Source organism: Tympanuchus pallidicinctus, unplaced genomic scaffold, assembly GCF_026119805.1.
Source record: "Tympanuchus pallidicinctus isolate F22 unplaced genomic scaffold, pur_lepc_1.0 scaffold23, whole genome shotgun sequence".
NCBI lineage: Eukaryota > Metazoa > Chordata > Aves > Galliformes > Phasianidae > Tympanuchus > Tympanuchus pallidicinctus.
The window spans coordinates 1,493-23,353 of NW_026294740.1; the positions used below are offsets into that span (position 1 = coordinate 1,493).

General features: G+C 53.4%; 1 protein-coding gene and 1 long non-coding RNA gene across 6 annotated transcripts; one reads left to right on the plus strand and one right to left on the minus strand.

Moving 5' to 3' along the window:
- The first annotated feature begins 285 nt into the window (after positions 1–285).
- On the plus strand, positions 286–21,244 carry LOC128083192 (uncharacterized). 5 transcript variants are annotated; one of them, XR_008207985.1, is made up of 4 exons: positions 286–318; positions 12,706–12,860; positions 20,601–21,081; positions 21,166–21,244. It is a non-coding gene; the product is annotated as an uncharacterized LOC128083192 (long non-coding RNA). The 5 variants fall into 5 exon arrangements; XR_008207984.1 differs by lacking the exon at positions 286–318 and adding an exon at positions 6,457–6,489; XR_008207987.1 differs by lacking the exons at positions 286–318; positions 12,706–12,860 and adding an exon at positions 6,731–6,767.
- LOC128083173 (uncharacterized) lies at positions 15,366–17,560 on the minus strand. The gene is given in 2 exon segments (XM_052688168.1): positions 15,366–15,545; positions 15,548–17,560. Coding segments are annotated over 2 exon segments (1,905 nt in total). The 5' UTR covers positions 17,403–17,560; the 3' UTR covers positions 15,366–15,495.
- Positions 21,245–21,861: the final 617 nt, after the last annotated feature.

The following is a 21,861-nucleotide window of genomic DNA, read 5'->3' on the forward strand; positions in this document are numbered from 1 at the left end:
CCGGGGGTGGGCCTGGGTGGAGCCCGAGCCCTGCCTGAGCTCATTTAAGGGCTGGGAATGGCAGGGCTCAGATGTGTGCCTGGGCTTCTGGTGTCAGTGAGGTTGGGTGAGCAGTGAGGTTTGGGAGGGACCGACTTGTTGGCCTTGAGATTGATGCCCAGCTCCTTGCTCGTCGCATTCTGTTTGGCTCGAGGTTCCGGACACGGCTTGCTCTTCTAAGCAGTGTGAGGACTGCGAGAAAGACTTTGTTGGATGCAGCAGGAAAGCACAGCCGCTGCTGGTGGATGCCAGTGTCCGCTCCTGAGGCTCTGCGCCAAGGTACGTGGATCCCTGCCGTCTCCTGTTTCACACGCTCGCTCAGGTCCTTTGGGGCTTGGTGTCGCTTGTCCCTCGTGCTCCCGTTGCTGTCACCGCGTGTTGTTCCTTTCCCCATGCTCAGCTCTGCCCAGTGCTGATGGGATGCCAGTGCCACCTGCTGCTCTTAAGAAAAGGTAGGTTTGATTTCTTTTGGTTTCCATAGCATTTGCTACACTTTCATTCTGTCTCTCTTCTTTTTTTTTTTTTTTTTTTCTTTTTGCTCTCAATAAATGGCAGGTTCAATTCCTTTTGGCTCCTGTAGTGTTTGCTACACGTGTGTTCTGTTTCTCTTCTCTTTTTTCCATGTTGCCTGGCGGTGCCTGGCTGGAGTTCCCATGAGCCCCGGGCCCACTTGTGACCAAGTGAGGTGCCAAAAACAGAGGTATCTCCTAAACAGGCTTGTGCTGAGTGCTGTCCTCGTCTTGGGCTTTGTCCAATGCCCACCTTTCTTTTCTAGCCCACTTTGTTGAGGATGGCGTGTGAGGCTTTCTTCTTTCTTTGTAGGATTGGCGACTCCAGCCCCAGAAGTAGCAGGCATTTGGGGATGTCCAAGGTTCCGCAGTGAACGTGTCCTGTTCCTGGTAAAGGTGTGGGCGTTCCTGGACACGAAGGTATCTATCTTCATGCCTTGCCCATGTGCCCAGTCCCCCACCAGATGCTGTTTGCCTTTTGGCCCCCCTGATTTGCTGTACTGCTGCGCCCTGATCCTTGCAGAGGGGTAAGTGACACCTTTGTCCCTTCCGGAAAGCGCTCTCCACTTTCCTCTCGTTGGTCACCGGCAGCGCCGTCCTTCTCTCGCCAGGCTCTCATTGGTCACCGGCAGCGCCGTCCCGCCCTCGCCAGCCTGTGATTGGTCAGCGGCAGTGCCGTCCCGCCCTCATGTGTCTCTCATTGGTGATCGACAGCACCGTCCCGCACTATCAGCGTCTCATTGGTCATCGACAGCTCCATCCCGCCTCCGCCAGCATCTCATTGGACAGCAGCAGCCTTTTGCCCGCCTTTTGCCCGCCTTTTGCCCGCCTTTTGCCCGCCTTTTGCCCGCCTTTTGCCCGCCTTTTGCCCGCCTTTTGCCCGCCTTTTGCCCGCCTTTTGCCCGCCTTTTGCCCGCCTTTTGCCCGCCTTTTGCCCGCCTTTTGCCCGCCTTTTGCCCGCCTTTTGCCCGCCTTTTGCCCGCCTTTTGCCCGCCTTTTGCCCGCCTTTTGCCCGCCTTTTGCCCGCCTTTTGCCCGCCTTTTGCCCGCCTTTTGCCCGCCTTTTGCCCGCCTTTTGCCCGCCTTTTGCCCGCCTTTTGCCCGCCTTTTGCCCGCCTTTTGCCCGCCTTTTGCCCGCCTTTTGCCCGCCTTTTGCCCGCCTTTTGCCCGCCTTTTGCCCGCCTTTTGCCCGCCTTTTGCCCGCCTTTCTCTTCACTTTCCCCCGGCCCCTTTTCCCCTTTCCTCTTCTTTCTTCTCATGTCCTGTTTTTTTCTTCCAGGTCTGCTTTTTACTCTCCCTTCCCCCTTTTATCTCTCTGTTTTTTGCCCATTTGTCCCCCTCTTCTTCTCTCTCCTTTTCTCCTCCTCATCTCCTTTTCTTTTTCCTCCCTTTCTCATTCTTCTTTTCCCCTTTCCCCTCTTGTCTTCCTTTCCCTTTGGCCCCCTTTACTCTCCTCTTCTTCGCCCCCTTCTTCTTCTTTTTGCCCCCATCCCCACTTCCCCTTTCACCCCCTTTACCCCTTTTCCTCCCCATCTCCCTTTTCTCCCTGTCCCCCATTTTTGTTTTCCTTTTCCTCTTTTTCTCCCCCTTCCTTCCCCCCCCTGCCCCTCGGCCCCATTCCTTTTTCCTTCCCCATCGTCCCCTTTTCTTCCAAAGCCCATTCCATTCGCAGTGCGATAGCGGCTCCTGCGAGCAGCCGAGCCCCGAGCAGCAGCGCTGCGTCTTGGCTCCCCCATTGCCCGCTGCTGAGCTCTTCCTGCCCTGGCTCCTCATTGGCTGAGCGCTGCTGCTTCCCCTTCCCCTTTTTGGCGACGCTTCACCACTCGCACAAACAGCCAGCAGACGCACATCTTTGCTGCCCAAACGCACGCAGGCCTTCATTGCTTCATTGCTTTCTCACCACTGCTCTCTTAACCAACGTGCGGTCGGAACTTGCGGCTCTCAGGTTTTCAGCATCAACACAGACACAGCCTCTGAATTGCTTCATTACCCCCCTGCCATTTGTGACCTTCCCGCTGCTCGTCGTTCTGCTCATCCGGCAGTCCTTCTGCAGTGCTGAGCTCGGCAGGAGGACAGAGGGGAGCAGCTGGGAGCCTCATAGCCTCCTCGCGTTCCCACGCAGCGGGACAGCGCTGCTGCGTGCGATGGCCCTGATTCCTCCCTCGTCCCCCTTTTCCTTTTTTTCCTCCCTCGTCCCCCATTTCCATTTGTCCTTCTCATGCACTTCCTGCTATCCCGCCTTATCCCCGCCTTCCCTCATCTCTTCTTGCACTCTTTGACCCCTTTTTCTCCCCCCATCCTTATTTCTCTTCACATTCTCCTGTTCTTTTTTCCCCTTTCCTCTTCTTCGTCCCCAGCTCCGCTTCCCCCACCTCACGTCCCCTTTCTTCTGTCCCTGTACCCCATTTTTCCCTTTTTTTCCCCACCCCCTTGTTTTGTTCTCTGCTGTCCCCTATTCCCTTTTTCCTCTTTGCTCTCTCTCTCCTTTCTTCCCCCTCATCCTGTTACAGAAGAGAGTGAAGGAATGATGGACAAGCTGGTGCAGGATGGCAGCAGCAGGGTGGCAGCCCAGGTGGGTGCGATGAAGCCGGGGGTGGGCCTGGGTGGAGCCCGAGCCCTGCCTGAGCTCATTTAAGGGCTGGGAATGGCAGGGCTCAGATGTGTGCCTGGGCTTCTGGTGTCAGTGAGGTTGGGTGAGCAGTGAGGTTTGGGAGGGACCGACTTGTTGGCCTTGAGATTGATGCCCAGCTCCTTGCTCGTCGCATTCTGTTTGGCTCGAGGTTCCGGACACGGCTTGCTCTTCTAAGCAGTGTGAGGACTGCGAGAAAGACTTTGTTGGATGCAGCAGGAAAGCACAGCCGCTGCTGGTGGATGCCAGTGTCCGCTCCTGAGTCTCTGCGCCAAGGTACGTGGATCCCTGCCGTCTCCTGTTTCACACGCTCGCTCAGGTCCTTTGGGGCTTGGTGTCGCTTGTCCCTCGTGCTCCCGTTGCTGTCACCGCGTGTTGTTCCTTTCCCCATGCTCAGCTCTGCCCAGTGCTGATGGGATGCCAGTGCCACCTGCTGCTCTTAAGAAAAGGTAGGTTTGATTTCTTTTGGTTTCCATAGCATTTGCTACACTTTCATTCTGTCTCTCTTCTTTTTTTTTTTTTTTTTTTTTCTTTTTGCTCTCAATAAATGGCAGGTTCAATTCCTTTTGGCTCCTGTAGTGTTTGCTACACGTGTGTTCTGTTTCTCTTCTCTTTTTTCCATGTTGCCTGGCGGTGCCTGGCTGGAGTTCCCATGAGCCCCGGGCCCACTTGTGACCAAGTGAGGTGCCAAAAACAGAGGTATCTCCTAAACAGGCTTGTGCTGAGTGCTGTCCTCGTCTTGGGCTTTGTCCAATGCCCACCTTTCTTTTCTAGCCCACTTTGTTGAGGATGGCGTGTGAGGCTTTCTTCTTTCTTTGTAGGATTGGCGACTCCAGCCCCAGAAGTAGCAGGCATTTGGGGATGTCCAAGGTTCCGCAGTGAACGTGTCCTGTTCCTGGTAAAGGTGTGGGCGTTCCTGGACACGAAGGTATCTATCTTCATGCCTTGCCCATGTGCCCAGTCCCCCACCAGATGCTGTTTGCCTTTTGGCCCCCCTGATTTGCTGTACTGCTGCGCCCTGATCCTTGCAGAGGGGTAAGTGACACCTTTGTCCCTTCCGGAAAGCGCTCTCCACTTTCCTCTCGTTGGTCACCGGCAGCGCCGTCCTTCTCTCGCCAGGCTCTCATTGGTCACCGGCAGCGCCGTCCCGCCCTCGCCAGCCTGTGATTGGTCAGCGGCAGTGCCGTCCCGCCCTCATGTGTCTCTCATTGGTGATCGACAGCACCGTCCCGCACTATCAGCGTCTCATTGGTCATCGACAGCTCCATCCCGCCTCCGCCAGCATCTCATTGGACAGCAGCAGCCTTTTGCCCGCCTTTTGCCCGCCTTTTGCCCGCCTTTTGCCCGCCTTTTGCCCGCCTTTTGCCCGCCTTTTGCCCGCCTTTTGCCCGCCTTTTGCCCGCCTTTTGCCCGCCTTTTGCCCGCCTTTTGCCCGCCTTTTGCCCGCCTTTTGCCCGCCTTTTGCCCGCCTTTTGCCCGCCTTTTGCCCGCCTTTTGCCCGCCTTTTGCCCGCCTTTTGCCCGCCTTTTGCCCGCCTTTTGCCCGCCTTTTGCCCGCCTTTTGCCCGCCTTTTGCCCGCCTTTTGCCCGCCTTTTGCCCGCCTTTTGCCCGCCTTTCTCTTCACTTTCCCCCGGCCCCTTTTCCCCTTTCCTCTTCTTTCTTCTCATGTCCTGTTTTTTTCTTCCAGGTCTGCTTTTTACTCTCCCTTCCCCCTTTTATCTCTCTGTTTTTTGCCCATTTGTCCCCCTCTTCTTCTCTCTCCTTTTCTCCTCCTCATCTCCTTTTCTTTTTCCTCCCTTTCTCATTCTTCTTTTCCCCTTTCCCCTCTTGTCTTCCTTTCCCTTTGGCCCCCTTTACTCTCCTCTTCTTCGCCCCCTTCTTCTTCTTTTTGCCCCCATCCCCACTTCCCCTTTCACCCCCTTTACCCCTTTTCCTCCCCATCTCCCTTTTCTCCCTGTCCCCCATTTTTGTTTTCCTTTTCCTCTTTTTCTCCCCCTTCCTTCCCCCCCCTGCCCCTCGGCCCCATTCCTTTTTCCTTCCCCATCGTCCCCTTTTCTTCCAAAGCCCATTCCATTCGCAGTGCGATAGCGGCTCCTGCGAGCAGCCGAGCCCCGAGCAGCAGCGCTGCGTCTTGGCTCCCCCATTGCCCGCTGCTGAGCTCTTCCTGCCCTGGCTCCTCATTGGCTGAGCGCTGCTGCTTCCCCTTCCCCTTTTTGGCGACGCTTCACCACTCGCACAAACAGCCAGCAGACGCACATCTTTGCTGCCCAAACGCACGCAGGCCTTCATTGCTTCATTGCTTTCTCACCACTGCTCTCTTAACCAACGTGCGGTCGGAACTTGCGGCTCTCAGGTTTTCAGCATCAACACAGACACAGCCTCTGAATTGCTTCATTACCCCCCTGCCATTTGTGACCTTCCCGCTGCTCGTCGTTCTGCTCATCCGGCAGTCCTTCTGCAGTGCTGAGCTCGGCAGGAGGACAGAGGGGAGCAGCTGGGAGCCTCATAGCCTCCTCGCGTTCCCACGCAGCGGGACAGCGCTGCTGCGTGCGATGGCCCTGATTCCTCCCTCGTCCCCCTTTTCCTTTTTTTCCTCCCTCGTCCCCCATTTCCATTTGTCCTTCTCATGCACTTCCTGCTATCCCGCCTTATCCCCGCCTTCCCTCATCTCTTCTTGCACTCTTTGACCCCTTTTTCTCCCCCCATCCTTATTTCTCTTCACATTCTCCTGTTCTTTTTTCCCCTTTCCTCTTCTTCGTCCCCAGCTCCGCTTCCCCCACCTCACGTCCCCTTTCTTCTGTCCCTGTACCCCATTTTTCCCTTTTTTTCCCCACCCCCTTGTTTTGTTCTCTGCTGTCCCCTATTCCCTTTTTCCTCTTTGCTCTCTCTCTCCTTTCTTCCCCCTCATCCTGTTACAGAAGAGAGTGAAGGAATGATGGACAAGCTGGTGCAGGATGGCAGCAGCAGGGTGGCAGCCCAGGTGGGTGCGATGAAGCCGGGGGTGGGCCTGGGTGGAGCCCGAGCCCTGCCTGAGCTCATTTAAGGGCTGGGAATGGCAGGGCTCAGATGTGTGCCTGGGCTTCTGGTGTCAGTGAGGTTGGGTGAGCAGTGAGGTTTGGGAGGGACCGACTTGTTGGCCTTGAGATTGATGCCCAGCTCCTTGCTCGTCGCATTCTGTTTGGCTCGAGGTTCCGGACACGGCTTGCTCTTCTAAGCAGTGTGAGGACTGCGAGAAAGACTTTGTTGGATGCAGCAGGAAAGCACAGCCGCTGCTGGTGGATGCCAGTGTCCGCTCCTGAGGCTCTGCGCCAAGGTACGTGGATCCCTGCCGTCTCCTGTTTCACACGCTCGCTCAGGTCCTTTGGGGCTTGGTGTCGCTTGTCCCTCGTGCTCCCGTTGCTGTCACCGCGTGTTGTTCCTTTCCCCATGCTCAGCTCTGCCCAGTGCTGATGGGATGCCAGTGCCACCTGCTGCTCTTAAGAAAAGGTAGGTTTGATTTCTTTTGGTTTCCATAGCATTTGCTACACTTTCATTCTGTCTCTCTTCTTTTTTTTTTTTTTTTTTTTTCTTTTTGCTCTCAATAAATGGCAGGTTCAATTCCTTTTGGCTCCTGTAGTGTTTGCTACACGTGTGTTCTGTTTCTCTTCTCTTTTTTCCATGTTGCCTGGCGGTGCCTGGCTGGAGTTCCCATGAGCCCCGGGCCCACTTGTGACCAAGTGAGGTGCCAAAAACAGAGGTATCTCCTAAACAGGCTTGTGCTGAGTGCTGTCCTCGTCTTGGGCTTTGTCCAATGCCCACCTTTCTTTTCTAGCCCACTTTGTTGAGGATGGCGTGTGAGGCTTTCTTCTTTCTTTGTAGGATTGGCGACTCCAGCCCCAGAAGTAGCAGGCATTTGGGGATGTCCAAGGTTCCGCAGTGAACGTGTCCTGTTCCTGGTAAAGGTGTGGGCGTTCCTGGACACGAAGGTATCTATCTTCATGCCTTGCCCATGTGCCCAGTCCCCCACCAGATGCTGTTTGCCTTTTGGCCCCCCTGATTTGCTGTACTGCTGCGCCCTGATCCTTGCAGAGGGGTAAGTGACACCTTTGTCCCTTCCGGAAAGCGCTCTCCACTTTCCTCTCGTTGGTCACCGGCAGCGCCGTCCTTCTCTCGCCAGGCTCTCATTGGTCACCGGCAGCGCCGTCCCGCCCTCGCCAGCCTGTGATTGGTCAGCGGCAGTGCCGTCCCGCCCTCATGTGTCTCTCATTGGTGATCGACAGCACCGTCCCGCACTATCAGCGTCTCATTGGTCATCGACAGCTCCATCCCGCCTCCGCCAGCATCTCATTGGACAGCAGCAGCCTTTTGCCCGCCTTTTGCCCGCCTTTTGCCCGCCTTTTGCCCGCCTTTTGCCCGCCTTTTGCCCGCCTTTTGCCCGCCTTTTGCCCGCCTTTTGCCCGCCTTTTGCCCGCCTTTTGCCCGCCTTTTGCCCGCCTTTTGCCCGCCTTTTGCCCGCCTTTTGCCCGCCTTTTGCCCGCCTTTTGCCCGCCTTTTGCCCGCCTTTTGCCCGCCTTTTGCCCGCCTTTTGCCCGCCTTTTGCCCGCCTTTTGCCCGCCTTTTGCCCGCCTTTTGCCCGCCTTTTGCCCGCCTTTTGCCCGCCTTTTGCCCGCCTTTTGCCCGCCTTTTGCCCGCCTTTTGCCCGCCTTTTGCCCGCCTTTTGCCCGCCTTTTGCCCGCCTTTTGCCCGCCTTTTGCCCGCCTTTTGCCCGCATTTCTCTTCACTTTCCCCCGGCCCCTTTTCCCCTTTCCTCTTCTTTCTTCTCATGTCCTGTTTTTTTCTTCCAGGTCTGCTTTTTACTCTCCCTTCCCCCTTTTATCTCCCTGTTTTTTGCCCATTTGTCCCCCTCTTCTTCTCTCTCCTTTTCTCCTCCTCATCTCCTTTTCTTTTTCCTCCCTTTCTCATTCTTCTTTTCCCCTTTCCCCTCTTGTCTTCCTTTCCCTTTGGCCCCCTTTACTCTCCTCTTCTTCGCCCCCTTCTTCTTCTTTTTGCCCCCATCCCCACTTCCCCTTTCACCCCCTTTACCCCTTTTCCTCCCCATCTCCCTTTTCTCCCCGTCCCCCATTTTTGTTTTCCTTTTCCTCTTTTTCTCCCCCTTCCTTCCCCCCCCCCCCCCTCGGCCCCATTCCTTTTTCCTTCCCCATCGTCCCCTTTTCTTCCAAAGCCCATTCCATTCGCAGTGCGATAGCGGCTCCTGCGAGCAGCCGAGCCCCGAGCAGCAGCGCTGCGTCTTGGCTCCCCCATTGCCCGCTGCTGAGCTCTTCCTGCCCTGGCTCCTCATTGGCTGAGCGCTGCTGCTTCCCCTTCCCCTTTTTGGCGACGCTTCACCACTCGCACAAACAGCCAGCAGACGCACATCTTTGCTGCCCAAACGCACGCAGGCCTTCATTGCTTCATTGCTTTCTCACCACTGCTCTCTTAACCAACGTGCGGTCGGAACTTGCGGCTCTCAGGTTTTCAGCATCAACACAGACACAGCCTCTGAATTGCTTCATTACCCCCCTGCCATTTGTGACCTTCCCGCTGCTCGTCGTTCTGCTCATCCGGCAGTCCTTCTGCAGTGCTGAGCTCGGCAGGAGGACAGAGGGGAGCAGCTGGGAGCCTCACAGCCTCCTCGCGTTCCCACGCAGCGGGACAGCGCTGCTGCGTGCGATGGCCCTGATTCCTCCCTCGTCCCCCTTTTCCTTTTTTTCCTCCCTCGTCCCCCATTTCCATTTGTCCTTCTCATGCACTTCCTGCTATCCCGCCTTATCCCCGCCTTCCCTCATCTCTTCTTGCACTCTTTGACCCCTTTTTCTCCCCCCATCCTTATTTCTCTTCACATTCTCCTGTTCTTTTTTCCCCTTTCCTCTTCTTCGTCCCCAGCTCCGCTTCCCCCACCTCACGTCCCCTTTCTTCTGTCCCTGTACCCCATTTTTCCCTTTTTTTCCCCACCCCCTTGTTTTGTTCTCTGCTGTCCCCTATTCCCTTTTTCCTCTTTGCTCTCTCTCTCCTTTCTTCCCCCTCATCCTGTTACAGAAGAGAGTGAAGGAATGATGGACAAGCTGGTGCAGGATGGCAGCAGCAGGGTGGCAGCCCAGGTGGGTGCGATGAAGCCGGGGGTGGGCCTGGGTGGAGCCCGAGCCCTGCCTGAGCTCATTTAAGGGCTGGGAATGGCAGGGCTCAGATGTGTGCCTGGGCTTCTGGTGTCAGTGAGGTTGGGTGAGCAGTGAGGTTTGGGAGGGACCGACTTGTTGGCCTTGAGATTGATGCCCAGCTCCTTGCTCGTCGCATTCTGTTTGGCTCGAGGTTCCGGACACGGCTTGCTCTTCTAAGCAGTGTGAGGACTGCGAGAAAGACTTTGTTGGATGCAGCAGGAAAGCACAGCCGCTGCTGGTGGATGCCAGTGTCCGCTCCTGAGTCTCTGCGCCAAGGTACGTGGATCCCTGCCGTCTCCTGTTTCACACGCTCGCTCAGGTCCTTTGGGGCTTGGTGTCGCTTGTCCCTCGTGCTCCCGTTGCTGTCACCGCGTGTTGTTCCTTTCCCCATGCTCAGCTCTGCCCAGTGCTGATGGGATGCCAGTGCCACCTGCTGCTCTTAAGAAAAGGTAGGTTTGATTTCTTTTGGTTTCCATAGCATTTGCTACACTTTCATTCTGTCTCTCTTCTTTTTTTTTTTTTTTTTTTTCTTTTTGCTCTCAATAAATGGCAGGTTCAATTCCTTTTGGCTCCTGTAGTGTTTGCTACACGTGTGTTCTGTTTCTCTTCTCTTTTTTCCATGTTGCCTGGCGGTGCCTGGCTGGAGTTCCCATGAGCCCCGGGCCCACTTGTGACCAAGTGAGGTGCCAAAAACAGAGGTATCTCCTAAACAGGCTTGTGCTGAGTGCTGTCCTCGTCTTGGGCTTTGTCCAATGCCCACCTTTCTTTTCTAGCCCACTTTGTTGAGGATGGCGTGTGAGGCTTTCTTCTTTCTTTGTAGGATTGGCGACTCCAGCCCCAGAAGTAGCAGGCATTTGGGGATGTCCAAGGTTCCGCAGTGAACGTGTCCTGTTCCTGGTAAAGGTGTGGGCGTTCCTGGACACGAAGGTATCTATCTTCATGCCTTGCCCATGTGCCCAGTCCCCCACCAGATGCTGTTTGCCTTTTGGCCCCCCTGATTTGCTGTACTGCTGCGCCCTGATCCTTGCAGAGGGGTAAGTGACACCTTTGTCCCTTCCGGAAAGCGCTCTCCACTTTCCTCTCGTTGGTCACCGGCAGCGCCGTCCTTCTCTCGCCAGGCTCTCATTGGTCACCGGCAGCGCCGTCCCGCCCTCGCCAGCCTGTGATTGGTCAGCGGCAGTGCCGTCCCGCCCTCATGTGTCTCTCATTGGTGATCGACAGCACCGTCCCGCACTATCAGCGTCTCATTGGTCATCGACAGCTCCATCCCGCCTCCGCCAGCATCTCATTGGACAGCAGCAGCCTTTTGCCCGCCTTTTGCCCGCCTTTTGCCCGCCTTTTGCCCGCCTTTTGCCCGCCTTTTGCCCGCCTTTTGCCCGCCTTTTGCCCGCCTTTTGCCCGCCTTTTGCCCGCCTTTTGCCCGCCTTTTGCCCGCCTTTTGCCCGCCTTTTGCCCGCCTTTTGCCCGCCTTTTGCCCGCCTTTTGCCCGCCTTTTGCCCGCCTTTTGCCCGCCTTTTGCCCGCCTTTTGCCCGCATTTCTCTTCACTTTCCCCCGGCCCCTTTTCCCCTTTCCTCTTCTTTCTTCTCATGTCCTGTTTTTTTCTTCCAGGTCTGCTTTTTACTCTCCCTTCCCCCTTTTATCTCCCTGTTTTTTGCCCATTTGTCCCCCTCTTCTTCTCTCTCCTTTTCTCCTCCTCATCTCCTTTTCTTTTTCCTCCCTTTCTCATTCTTCTTTTCCCCTTTCCCCTCTTGTCTTCCTTTCCCTTTGGCCCCCTTTACTCTCCTCTTCTTCGCCCCCTTCTTCTTCTTTTTGCCCCCATCCCCACTTCCCCTTTCACCCCCTTTACCCCTTTTCCTCCCCATCTCCCTTTTCTCCCTGTCCCCCATTTTTGTTTTCCTTTTCCTCTTTTTCTCCCCCTTCCTTCCCCCCCCCCCCCCTCGGCCCCATTCCTTTTTCCTTCCCCATCGTCCCCTTTTCTTCCAAAGCCCATTCCATTCGCAGTGCGATAGCGGCTCCTGCGAGCAGCCGAGCCCCGAGCAGCAGCGCTGCGTCTTGGCTCCCCCATTGCCCGCTGCTGAGCTCTTCCTGCCCTGGCTCCTCATTGGCTGAGCGCTGCTGCTTCCCCTTCCCCTTTTTGGCGACGCTTCACCACTCGCACAAACAGCCAGCAGACGCACATCTTTGCTGCCCAAACGCACGCAGGCCTTCATTGCTTCATTGCTTTCTCACCACTGCTCTCTTAACCAACGTGCGGTCGGAACTTGCGGCTCTCAGGTTTTCAGCATCAACACAGACACAGCCTCTGAATTGCTTCATTACCCCCCTGCCATTTGTGACCTTCCCGCTGCTCGTCGTTCTGCTCATCCGGCAGTCCTTCTGCAGTGCTGAGCTCGGCAGGAGGACAGAGGGGAGCAGCTGGGAGCCTCATAGCCTCCTCGCGTTCCCACGCAGCGGGACAGCGCTGCTGCGTGCGATGGCCCTGATTCCTCCCTCGTCCCCCTTTTCCTTTTTTTCCTCCCTCGTCCCCCATTTCCATTTGTCCTTCTCATGCACTTCCTGCTATCCCGCCTTATCCCCGCCTTCCCTCATCTCTTCTTGCACTCTTTGACCCCTTTTTCTCCCCCCATCCTTATTTCTCTTCACATTCTCCTGTTCTTTTTTCCCCTTTCCTCTTCTTCGTCCCCAGCTCCGCTTCCCCCACCTCACGTCCCCTTTCTTCTGTCCCTGTACCCCATTTTTCCCTTTTTTTCCCCACCCCCTTGTTTTGTTCTCTGCTGTCCCCTATTCCCTTTTTCCTCTTTGCTCTCTCTCTCCTTTCTTCCCCCTCATCCTGTTACAGAAGAGAGTGAAGGAATGATGGACAAGCTGGTGCAGGATGGCAGCAGCAGGGTGGCAGCCCAGGTGGGTGCGATGAAGCCGGGGGTGGGCCTGGGTGGAGCCCGAGCCCTGCCTGAGCTCATTTAAGGGCTGGGAATGGCAGGGCTCAGATGTGTGCCTGGGCTTCTGGTGTCAGTGAGGTTGGGTGAGCAGTGAGGTTTGGGAGGGACCGACTTGTTGGCCTTGAGATTGATGCCCAGCTCCTTGCTCGTCGCATTCTGTTTGGCTCGAGGTTCCGGACACGGCTTGCTCTTCTAAGCAGTGTGAGGACTGCGAGAAAGACTTTGTTGGATGCAGCAGGAAAGCACAGCCGCTGCTGGTGGATGCCAGTGTCCGCTCCTGAGTCTCTGCGCCAAGGTACGTGGATCCCTGCCGTCTCCTGTTTCACACGCTCGCTCAGGTCCTTTGGGGCTTGGTGTCGCTTGTCCCTCGTGCTCCCGTTGCTGTCACCGCGTGTTGTTCCTTTCCCCATGCTCAGCTCTGCCCAGTGCTGATGGGATGCCAGTGCCACCTGCTGCTCTTAAGAAAAGGTAGGTTTGATTTCTTTTGGTTTCCATAGCATTTGCTACACTTTCATTCTGTCTCTCTTCTTTTTTTTTTTTTTTTTTTCTTTTTGCTCTCAATAAATGGCAGGTTCAATTCCTTTTGGCTCCTGTAGTGTTTGCTACACGTGTGTTCTGTTTCTCTTCTCTTTTTTCCATGTTGCCTGGCGGTGCCTGGCTGGAGTTCCCATGAGCCCCGGGCCCACTTGTGACCAAGTGAGGTGCCAAAAACAGAGGTATCTCCTAAACAGGCTTGTGCTGAGTGCTGTCCTCGTCTTGGGCTTTGTCCAATGCCCACCTTTCTTTTCTAGCCCACTTTGTTGAGGATGGCGTGTGAGGCTTTCTTCTTTCTTTGTAGGATTGGCGACTCCAGCCCCAGAAGTAGCAGGCATTTGGGGATGTCCAAGGTTCCGCAGTGAACGTGTCCTGTTCCTGGTAAAGGTGTGGGCGTTCCTGGACACGAAGGTATCTATCTTCATGCCTTGCCCATGTGCCCAGTCCCCCACCAGATGCTGTTTGCCTTTTGGCCCCCCTGATTTGCTGTACTGCTGCGCCCTGATCCTTGCAGAGGGGTAAGTGACACCTTTGTCCCTTCCGGAAAGCGCTCTCCACTTTCCTCTCGTTGGTCACCGGCAGCGCCGTCCTTCTCTCGCCAGGCTCTCATTGGTCACCGGCAGCGCCGTCCCGCCCTCGCCAGCCTGTGATTGGTCAGCGGCAGTGCCGTCCCGCCCTCATGTGTCTCTCATTGGTGATCGACAGCACCGTCCCGCACTATCAGCGTCTCATTGGTCATCGACAGCTCCATCCCGCCTCCGCCAGCATCTCATTGGACAGCAGCAGCCTTTTGCCCGCCTTTTGCCCGCCTTTTGCCCGCCTTTTGCCCGCCTTTTGCCCGCCTTTTGCCCGCATTTCTCTTCACTTTCCCCCGGCCCCTTTTCCCCTTTCCTCTTCTTTCTTCTCATGTCCTGTTTTTTTCTTCCAGGTCTGCTTTTTACTCTCCCTTCCCCCTTTTATCTCCCTGTTTTTTGCCCATTTGTCCCCCTCTTCTTCTCTCTCCTTTTCTCCTCCTCATCTCCTTTTCTTTTTCCTCCCTTTCTCATTCTTCTTTTCCCCTTTCCCCTCTTGTCTTCCTTTCCCTTTGGCCCCCTTTACTCTCCTCTTCTTCGCCCCCTTCTTCTTCTTTTTGCCCCCATCCCCACTTCCCCTTTCACCCCCTTTACCCCTTTTCCTCCCCATCTCCCTTTTCTCCCTGTCCCCCATTTTTGTTTTCCTTTTCCTCTTTTTCTCCCCCTTCCTTCCCCCCCCCCCCCCTCGGCCCCATTCCTTTTTCCTTCCCCATCGTCCCCTTTTCTTCCAAAGCCCATTCCATTCGCAGTGCGATAGCGGCTCCTGCGAGCAGCCGAGCCCCGAGCAGCAGCGCTGCGTCTTGGCTCCCCCATTGCCCGCTGCTGAGCTCTTCCTGCCCTGGCTCCTCATTGGCTGAGCGCTGCTGCTTCCCCTTCCCCTTTTTGGCGACGCTTCACCACTCGCACAAACAGCCAGCAGACGCACATCTTTGCTGCCCAAACGCACGCAGGCCTTCATTGCTTCATTGCTTTCTCACCACTGCTCTCTTAACCAACGTGCGGTCGGAACTTGCGGCTCTCAGGTTTTCAGCATCAACACAGACACAGCCTCTGAATTGCTTCATTACCCCCCTGCCATTTGTGACCTTCCCGCTGCTCGTCGTTCTGCTCATCCGGCAGTCCTTCTGCAGTGCTGAGCTCGGCAGGAGGACAGAGGGGAGCAGCTGGGAGCCTCATAGCCTCCTCGCGTTCCCACGCAGCGGGACAGCGCTGCTGCGTGCGATGGCCCTGATTCCTCCCTCGTCCCCCTTTTCCTTTTTTTCCTCCCTCGTCCCCCATTTCCATTTGTCCTTCTCATGCACTTCCTGCTATCCCGCCTTATCCCCGCCTTCCCTCATCTCTTCTTGCACTCTTTGACCCCTTTTTCTCCCCCCATCCTTATTTCTCTTCACATTCTCCTGTTCTTTTTTCCCCTTTCCTCTTCTTCGTCCCCAGCTCCGCTTCCCCCACCTCACGTCCCCTTTCTTCTGTCCCTGTACCCCATTTTTCCCTTTTTTTCCCCACCCCCTTGTTTTGTTCTCTGCTGTCCCCTTGTTACAGTACGCGCCCGTTCCGCTTCCCCAGGTGACCGCAGCTTGGCCAATTACCGAGGTTACACCAATATGATGAGCAGTAAAATGGCGTTTATTACACGTATTAACTACCTTATATTGCTTAATTACTTCGTCTACGCCCCTAGGGGCCTACATCACACATCAATCATTAGAGCAGGGAGGGAGTTTAGCACATCAGACCCCGCGGGGAGGTCTCGCAATTTCGCAGTTGCTGACAACATCTCCCCCTCTCCATGCTCAAAAAAGCATACTACAACTCGAGAGGACCCTAACCACGTACACCCCGAAATCCCCGCTTTGCGCCTATACATGCCATTGTCCTCTCCGTTAAGCCTTGCCCCGTTACAACCCGATTCGCGAAACATCCTATCCTAATAGCCTATAATCTATCAACTTAATAACAACCTATTTAACTTAATAATCCTAAAATCTTAAAATCTTATATCTTAAAATCTTATATAAATTCTACCTTAACGTTACAACCGTCTATTAGCCTTAAAGTAAATCTTACAAGAAACGATGCAGTGTATCCCTATTTAACACTAAATCAAGCTGGGACACTTGCTTTAGCAAGCGCCATGTCTTTATATATAATATAAGAACTAAGCATAATAATATTAAACCTAATACAACAACTACCGGATGCAGTATAAAGTTGAATATTCCCGTTGCTGTGGGAGACCAACCAAAAAGAACCTCCCACCAGTGATGTTCTCCAGCCTTCATTACTCTCTCCAAGACATGATGTATCTCTTTCACGTCATGATGAATGGTGATCAAGGTCTTTTGTCCGTTATCTTTGATGCGATTTAATAGTCGATGCAGATCATCATGTTGTAGAAGCTTCCTTACTAAGGCGAGATTCATCCCAATTAGCGCTGGACGCAAATCTTTGATCAGAGTGTAGTTGGACTGCAGAAGCTGATATGAAATAATAGGAACTGTATAGTTAAAATCACATCCTAAAATATTAATAAAATTACAAACACAAAGATTTGAATGATTGGTAGTATCCACAATCATATCCCCTATTTGTATGGAATTGCAATGAGTTCTGATGCAAGCACATCCTTTTCCAATATATACAAGCATTGATTTGAACATCCTACCAGGTTGGATCTCAAAGTGACAGATATTCTGTTCAGTGTCAAGACAGATATCTTGAGTCTCAAATATATTACTTTCACAAATAAATCCTCGTTGTTCTCGCATGGCACATGAGCTAACGTCCACAGTTTGCCATTTCTCATTCTTTTGAAGAGCCCATATCCGATGTTCAATTGGATACAGAGTAGTCTCATCATGATTTAATCCTAGAGCTACGATTGGATATATCGTGTATGCTGAAGCATTACTTATCGTCAAAACGAAAGCCATGGCATAATTGGTGACAGGGTCATAGGTGAAGTTAACTAAATGCCACCATGATTGAAACTTCCTTTCAAATCTATTTGCATTGTCCCAAATTACTTTTCTAATTTCAGTGGGTATAGTGCCATCCTCACCTTCTCTCACGATTGTTGCTGCTATAAATTGCATCCACATCTGGGCCTGGATGCAACTGAGGGCTAAAGAGGTGTTACCTTGGACTGCTGAAAGCGCATCCATAATCAGCTGATGATCTTTTCTATCTATCCTTTCCCATTGCGGTAATACATCTGATAAAAGCCATTGACTTGTTCCTAGAGCCGATAGGGATGACTGTAGAGGATGTTGTAGTTTATGTATGTTACTTGTAATGGTATTCAATTTACTCATGAGTATTTCAGTGTCTATACTATTTAAGACTCCTAAACCTGTTCCCAGAATACTGGAAACATCTCTTCTTATTCTTCTACTTGTATCAAATGACTGTTGATGAAGCCATGCTGACCATCCAGCATATGACATGCCTAAAAACAATGCACAATCTGGTTTGATAGCTGAAACATTAGTTTGCAAAAATAACATCACTCGTTTAAGGGACCATGTTGGATTAAAGATTACCTGTTGCTGACCTGTATTCTTTATAGTGTATGGTCCAATCTGATAAATTTGTGGAGAGATAACACCCTTCAGTCTCCTAGTGGGAGTTATATATGGGACATCAGTTGTATGTTGATTAAAGAGATCCACCTTAAATTTAAAAGATCGTCCTAAGGTGTCTTGTGTCCAAAGGCACGTTATCATTACAGGTTGGGTTAGGGTGAAATTATACTGACAATCTCCCTGTTCAGTAACACAGGATTTGCGATCCCTTACGCCTGATATAATATCTGTTTTTGAAATTTGAGTAGCCTTCTTGTATTGAGATCCATTTACCATCCAACATTTTACTTCTATATTTTGCCCAAGTTTACCCCAAATTCGTGGAGATCTGGTGACATTATCCCATCCCCATTCACTTCTGTCATATAGTCTATTTTCATGTAACACTACGGTCAGCAAAGTTAAGTTATTCACTGGTCCCATCATTCCTGTATATTCTTCATGACCATGCCATAAGTCACTGTCTGTTATGCTCTCTCCAGGAGAAGTAGCTGTAAATAGCAAAAGACACACAGATAACAACACAGGAGAGATTGATCTCGACGTTATCAGTGGCTCTTTATCTGCCTCCTTTCCTGAGTTGGGCTTTGGCTTCGGTCGTGGGTTTGGTGTTTTCTCTTGACGAGTTCCAAACAGCAATGCCCTGACGTGCAACATGTCTGGCTCCGCCACAGAATTGGCACCGCCTCTCTAGTCCTTGCCCCATCCTCATAGGGCACTGCGCCTTGAAATGGCCACGCTGCCCACACCTAAAACACGGGCCTTTATCCTTTCCTCCCCCAGCCTGAGTGACTGCCATTATCGCGATCTTAACTGCAGAATTAACCGAAGCAGCCATTCCTTGCATGGCGGCTGCTAATCCCTCATTAGTTAATGGTGCGACCTTTTGATGATCTAACACATACTTAATAAGCTCCCCTGGGGAAGTTAGGGTGCCCGGTGCTGCTCTGATGATTTGCTGGATGTCTGGCAATGATTTCTGCTTAAGACATTCCATTATGACTGCGGATTGGACCTCCCTTGGGAGATCAGATCCCTCCACTGCATGAATTAGACGATTCGCAAAATCAGAAAATGACTCAGAGGGTCCCTGCTTTATGTCTGCCCACGGAAGCACAGGTTCCGCAACCTTAGCTAATTCTCGCAGGGCTTGAAGAGCTGCAGCTGTAACGGCTGCCAGCTCTCCTGCTCTGAGCATCGCTGCTTGGCCCTCCGGGGATCCCACCATTCCATCTGCCCGGCCCTGAAGACGTACAAGATTAGTTCTATCGCCTCTGCGCTGGCCGTTGGCTGGATGGCGGGGGTCACGGGTGGCAGCAGCCACCACAGCTTCAAGTAATCTATCCCATTCATCATGCCACAGGGTGTATTGTACGGGCTCAAGAATAACATGCATAAGGTTCACCACATCATATGGCAAAAGACTAGAAGCCATAAGAGCTTCCACTGCTGCCATAGTGACAGGGGAACGCAGGCCTTTGCTCTTAACTAAATCCGCAAGACGAGTAACCACTTTGGAATCCAGCTGGACCTTCTGGTCTCATCACCACCGGCAAAGTGAGAGCGACACCTGCTGGATCTGCAGCCTGTATGTCCTCCCTCACTCGAGCCCAATCAGCGAGGGTAGGCGGGCCCCATGAAGCTGTCGATATGGGACCACGCCCCTCCTGGGCAGACCCCGAGGCCATCCCCGTCGGAACACCCCCCCCCCACAGCAATGCTGTGCGGGACAATCCACGCCCCGTGGGGGGTGGCTGCAGCAGCAGGCAGAATCGGGCAGTAGGTGAGTCCCGCCCCCACTGTCGCATTCCACAGGTCGTATCACAGCTCCCCCAGACATCTCTCCTTCCTCAAGGACCCTCTTATCAACTGTGCTAGAAGTTGTACTGCTTTCCTCCACCGGCCCCCCTTCCCTGTTATCTTTACAGGGCTTAAGTGAAGGATATATGCTGCGAGCCGGGTATGGAGGTGGGTCCTCCTCTTTATGGTATGACCGCTCCTGCTTCACTTCGTTCTTCTTTATCTCCAGGGTTGTTGTTTCTGGTGGGGCCGAAGGAGTCAGCGCCATCTTGCCCTCCGGCGAATCTGTAGGGAAGACAAGACCCCCCCCTGGCCCTAATCCCAGCAGCTCCTTAGCACGGTCACCTGCGATCTTCTCCTCCTTTGCTTTCTTAAGAGCTATTAAAATCAATCCCCACACCTTAAACTCTGCTGCTTTCTGAGTAAGCATTGCCCTCTGTGAGAGCGCGGCAGTAAACGAATCCCATTTATCAGAATCATATAAGTCAGAAGGGGATGATAATAGCCCCTCTTTCTCCAGCAACGAAAGTGTCGCCGAAATCTCCTTCTTAGAAAGAACATTTTTCCCGCAATAAATTTTGCATGCATGTAAAATCACCTTTATAACGGCTTCCATAACGCCTCCGGCCGAGCATACACCTGGCCTCTTCTGGCGTCTTTCCCCTAGCGTCCTAGGGGAATCTTGGCTCCTTTTCCCGAGCCTCCCGCCTGACGAGGAGTAATGGCCACCTCCTCCCCGCCCCCGGGCTTCCACTATTCCGCAGATTTGAATTTACCGCTACTGCAGTGGGTTCCTGCTACTGGCAGACAGCTGACTCACTCCCAGGGATCACGTCAGGGGTCACCACTTGTTACAGTACGCGCCCGTTCCGCTTCCCCAGGAGACCGCAGCTTGGCCAATTACCGAGGTGACACCAATATGATGAGCAGTAAAATGGCGTTTATTACACGTATTAACTACCTTATATAGCTTAATTACTTCGTCTACGCCCCTAGGGGCCTACATCACACATCAATCATTAGAGCAGGGAGGGAGTTTAGCACATCAGACCCCGCGGGGGGGTCTCGCAATTTCGCAGTTGCTGACAACATCCCTTATTCCCTTTTTCCTCTTTGCTCTCTCTCTCCTTTCTTTCCCCTCATCCTGTTACAGAAGAGACTGAAGGAATGATGGACAAGCTGGTGCAGGATGGCAGCAGCAGGGTGGAAGCCCAGGTGGGTGCGATGAAGCCGGGGGTGGGAGTGGCTGGAGCCAGAGCCCTGAATGAGCTCATTTAAGGGCTGGGAATGGCAGGGCTCACATGTGTGCCTGGGCTTCTGCTGTCAGTGACTTTGGGTGAGCAGTGAGGTTTGGGAGGGACCGACTTGTTGGCCTTGAGATTGATGCCCAGCTCCTTGCTCGTCACATTCTGTTTGGCTCGAGGTTCCGGACACGGCTTGCTCTTCTAAGCAGCGTGAGGACTGCGAGAAAGACTTTGTTGGATGCAGCAGGAAAGCACAGCCGCTGGTGGATGCCAGTGTCTGCTCCTGAGGCTCTGCGCCAAGGTACGTGGATCCCTGCCGTCTCCTGTTTCACACGCTCGCTCAGGTCCTTTGGGGCTTGGTGTCGCTTGTCCCTCGTGCTCCCGTTGCTGTCACCGCGTGTTGTTCCTTTGCCCATGCTCAGCTCTGCCCAGTGCTGATGGGATGCCAGTGCCACCTGCTGCTCTTAAGAAAAGGTACGTTTGATTTCTTTTGGTTTCCATAGCATTTGCTACACTTTCATTCTGTCTCTCTTCTTTTTTTTTTTTTTTTTTTGTTCTTTTTGTTCTCAATAAATGGCAGGTTCAATTCCTTTTGGCTCCTGTAGTATTTGCTACACGTGTGTTCTGTTTCTCTTCTCTTTTTTCCATGTTGCCTGGCGGTGCCTCGCTGGAGTTCCCATGAGCCCCGGGCCCACTTGTGATCAAGTGAGGTGCCAAAAAAAGAGGTGTCTCCTAAACAGGCTTCTGCTGAGTGCTGTCCTCGTCTTGGGCTTTGTCCAATGCCCACCTTTCTTTTCTAACCCACTTTGTTGAGGACGGCGTGTGAGGCTTTCTTCTTTCTTTGTAGGATTGGGGACTCCACCACCAGAAGTAGCAGGCATTTTGGGATGTCCAAGGTTCTGCAGTGAACGTGTCCTGTTCCTGATAAAGGTGTGGGCGTTCCTGGACACGAAGGTATCTATCTTCATGCCTTGCCCATGTGCCCAGTTCCCCACCAGATGCTGTTTGCCTTTTGGCCCCCCTGATTTGCTGCACTGCTGCGCCCTGATCCTTGCAGAGGGGTAAGTGACACCTTTGTCCCTTCCAGAAAGCGCTCTCCACTTTCCTCTCGTTGGTCATTGGCAGCACCGTCCTTCTCTCGCCAGCCTCTCATTGGTCACCGGCAGTGCCGTCCCGCCCTCGGCAGCCTGTGATTGCTCACCGGCAGCGCCGTCCCGCCCTCATGTGTCTCTCATTGGTGATCGACAGCACAGTCCCGCCCTATCAGCATCTCATTGCTCATCGGTAGCGCTGTCCCGCCCCCGCCAGTCTTTCATTGGTCATCGACAGCTCCATCCCTCCTCCGCCAGCATCTCATTGGACAGCAGCAGCCTTTTGCCCCGCCTTTTGCCCCGCCTTTTGCCCCGCCTTTTGCCCCGCCTTTCTCTTCGCCTTCCCCCGGCCATTTTTCCCATTTCCTTTTCCTTTTTCTCATGTCCTGTTTTTTCTTTCCAGGTCTCCTTTTTACTCTCCCTTCCCCCTTTTATCTCCCTGTTTTTTGCCCATTTGTCCCCCTCTTCTCCTCTCTCCGTTTCTCCTCCTCATCTCCTTTTCTTTTTCCTCCCTTTCTCATTCTTCTTTTCCCCTTTCCCCTCTTGTCTTCCTTTCCGTTTGGCCCCCTTTACTCTCCTCCTCTTCGCCCCCTTCTGCTTCTTTTTGCCCCCATCCCCACTTCCCCTTTCACCCCCTTTTCCTCCCCATCTCCCTTTTCTCCCCGTCCCCCTTTTTTGTTTTCCTTTTCCTCTTTTTCTCCCCCTTCCTTCCTTTCCCCCCCCCCTCGGCCCCATTCCTTTTTCCTTCCC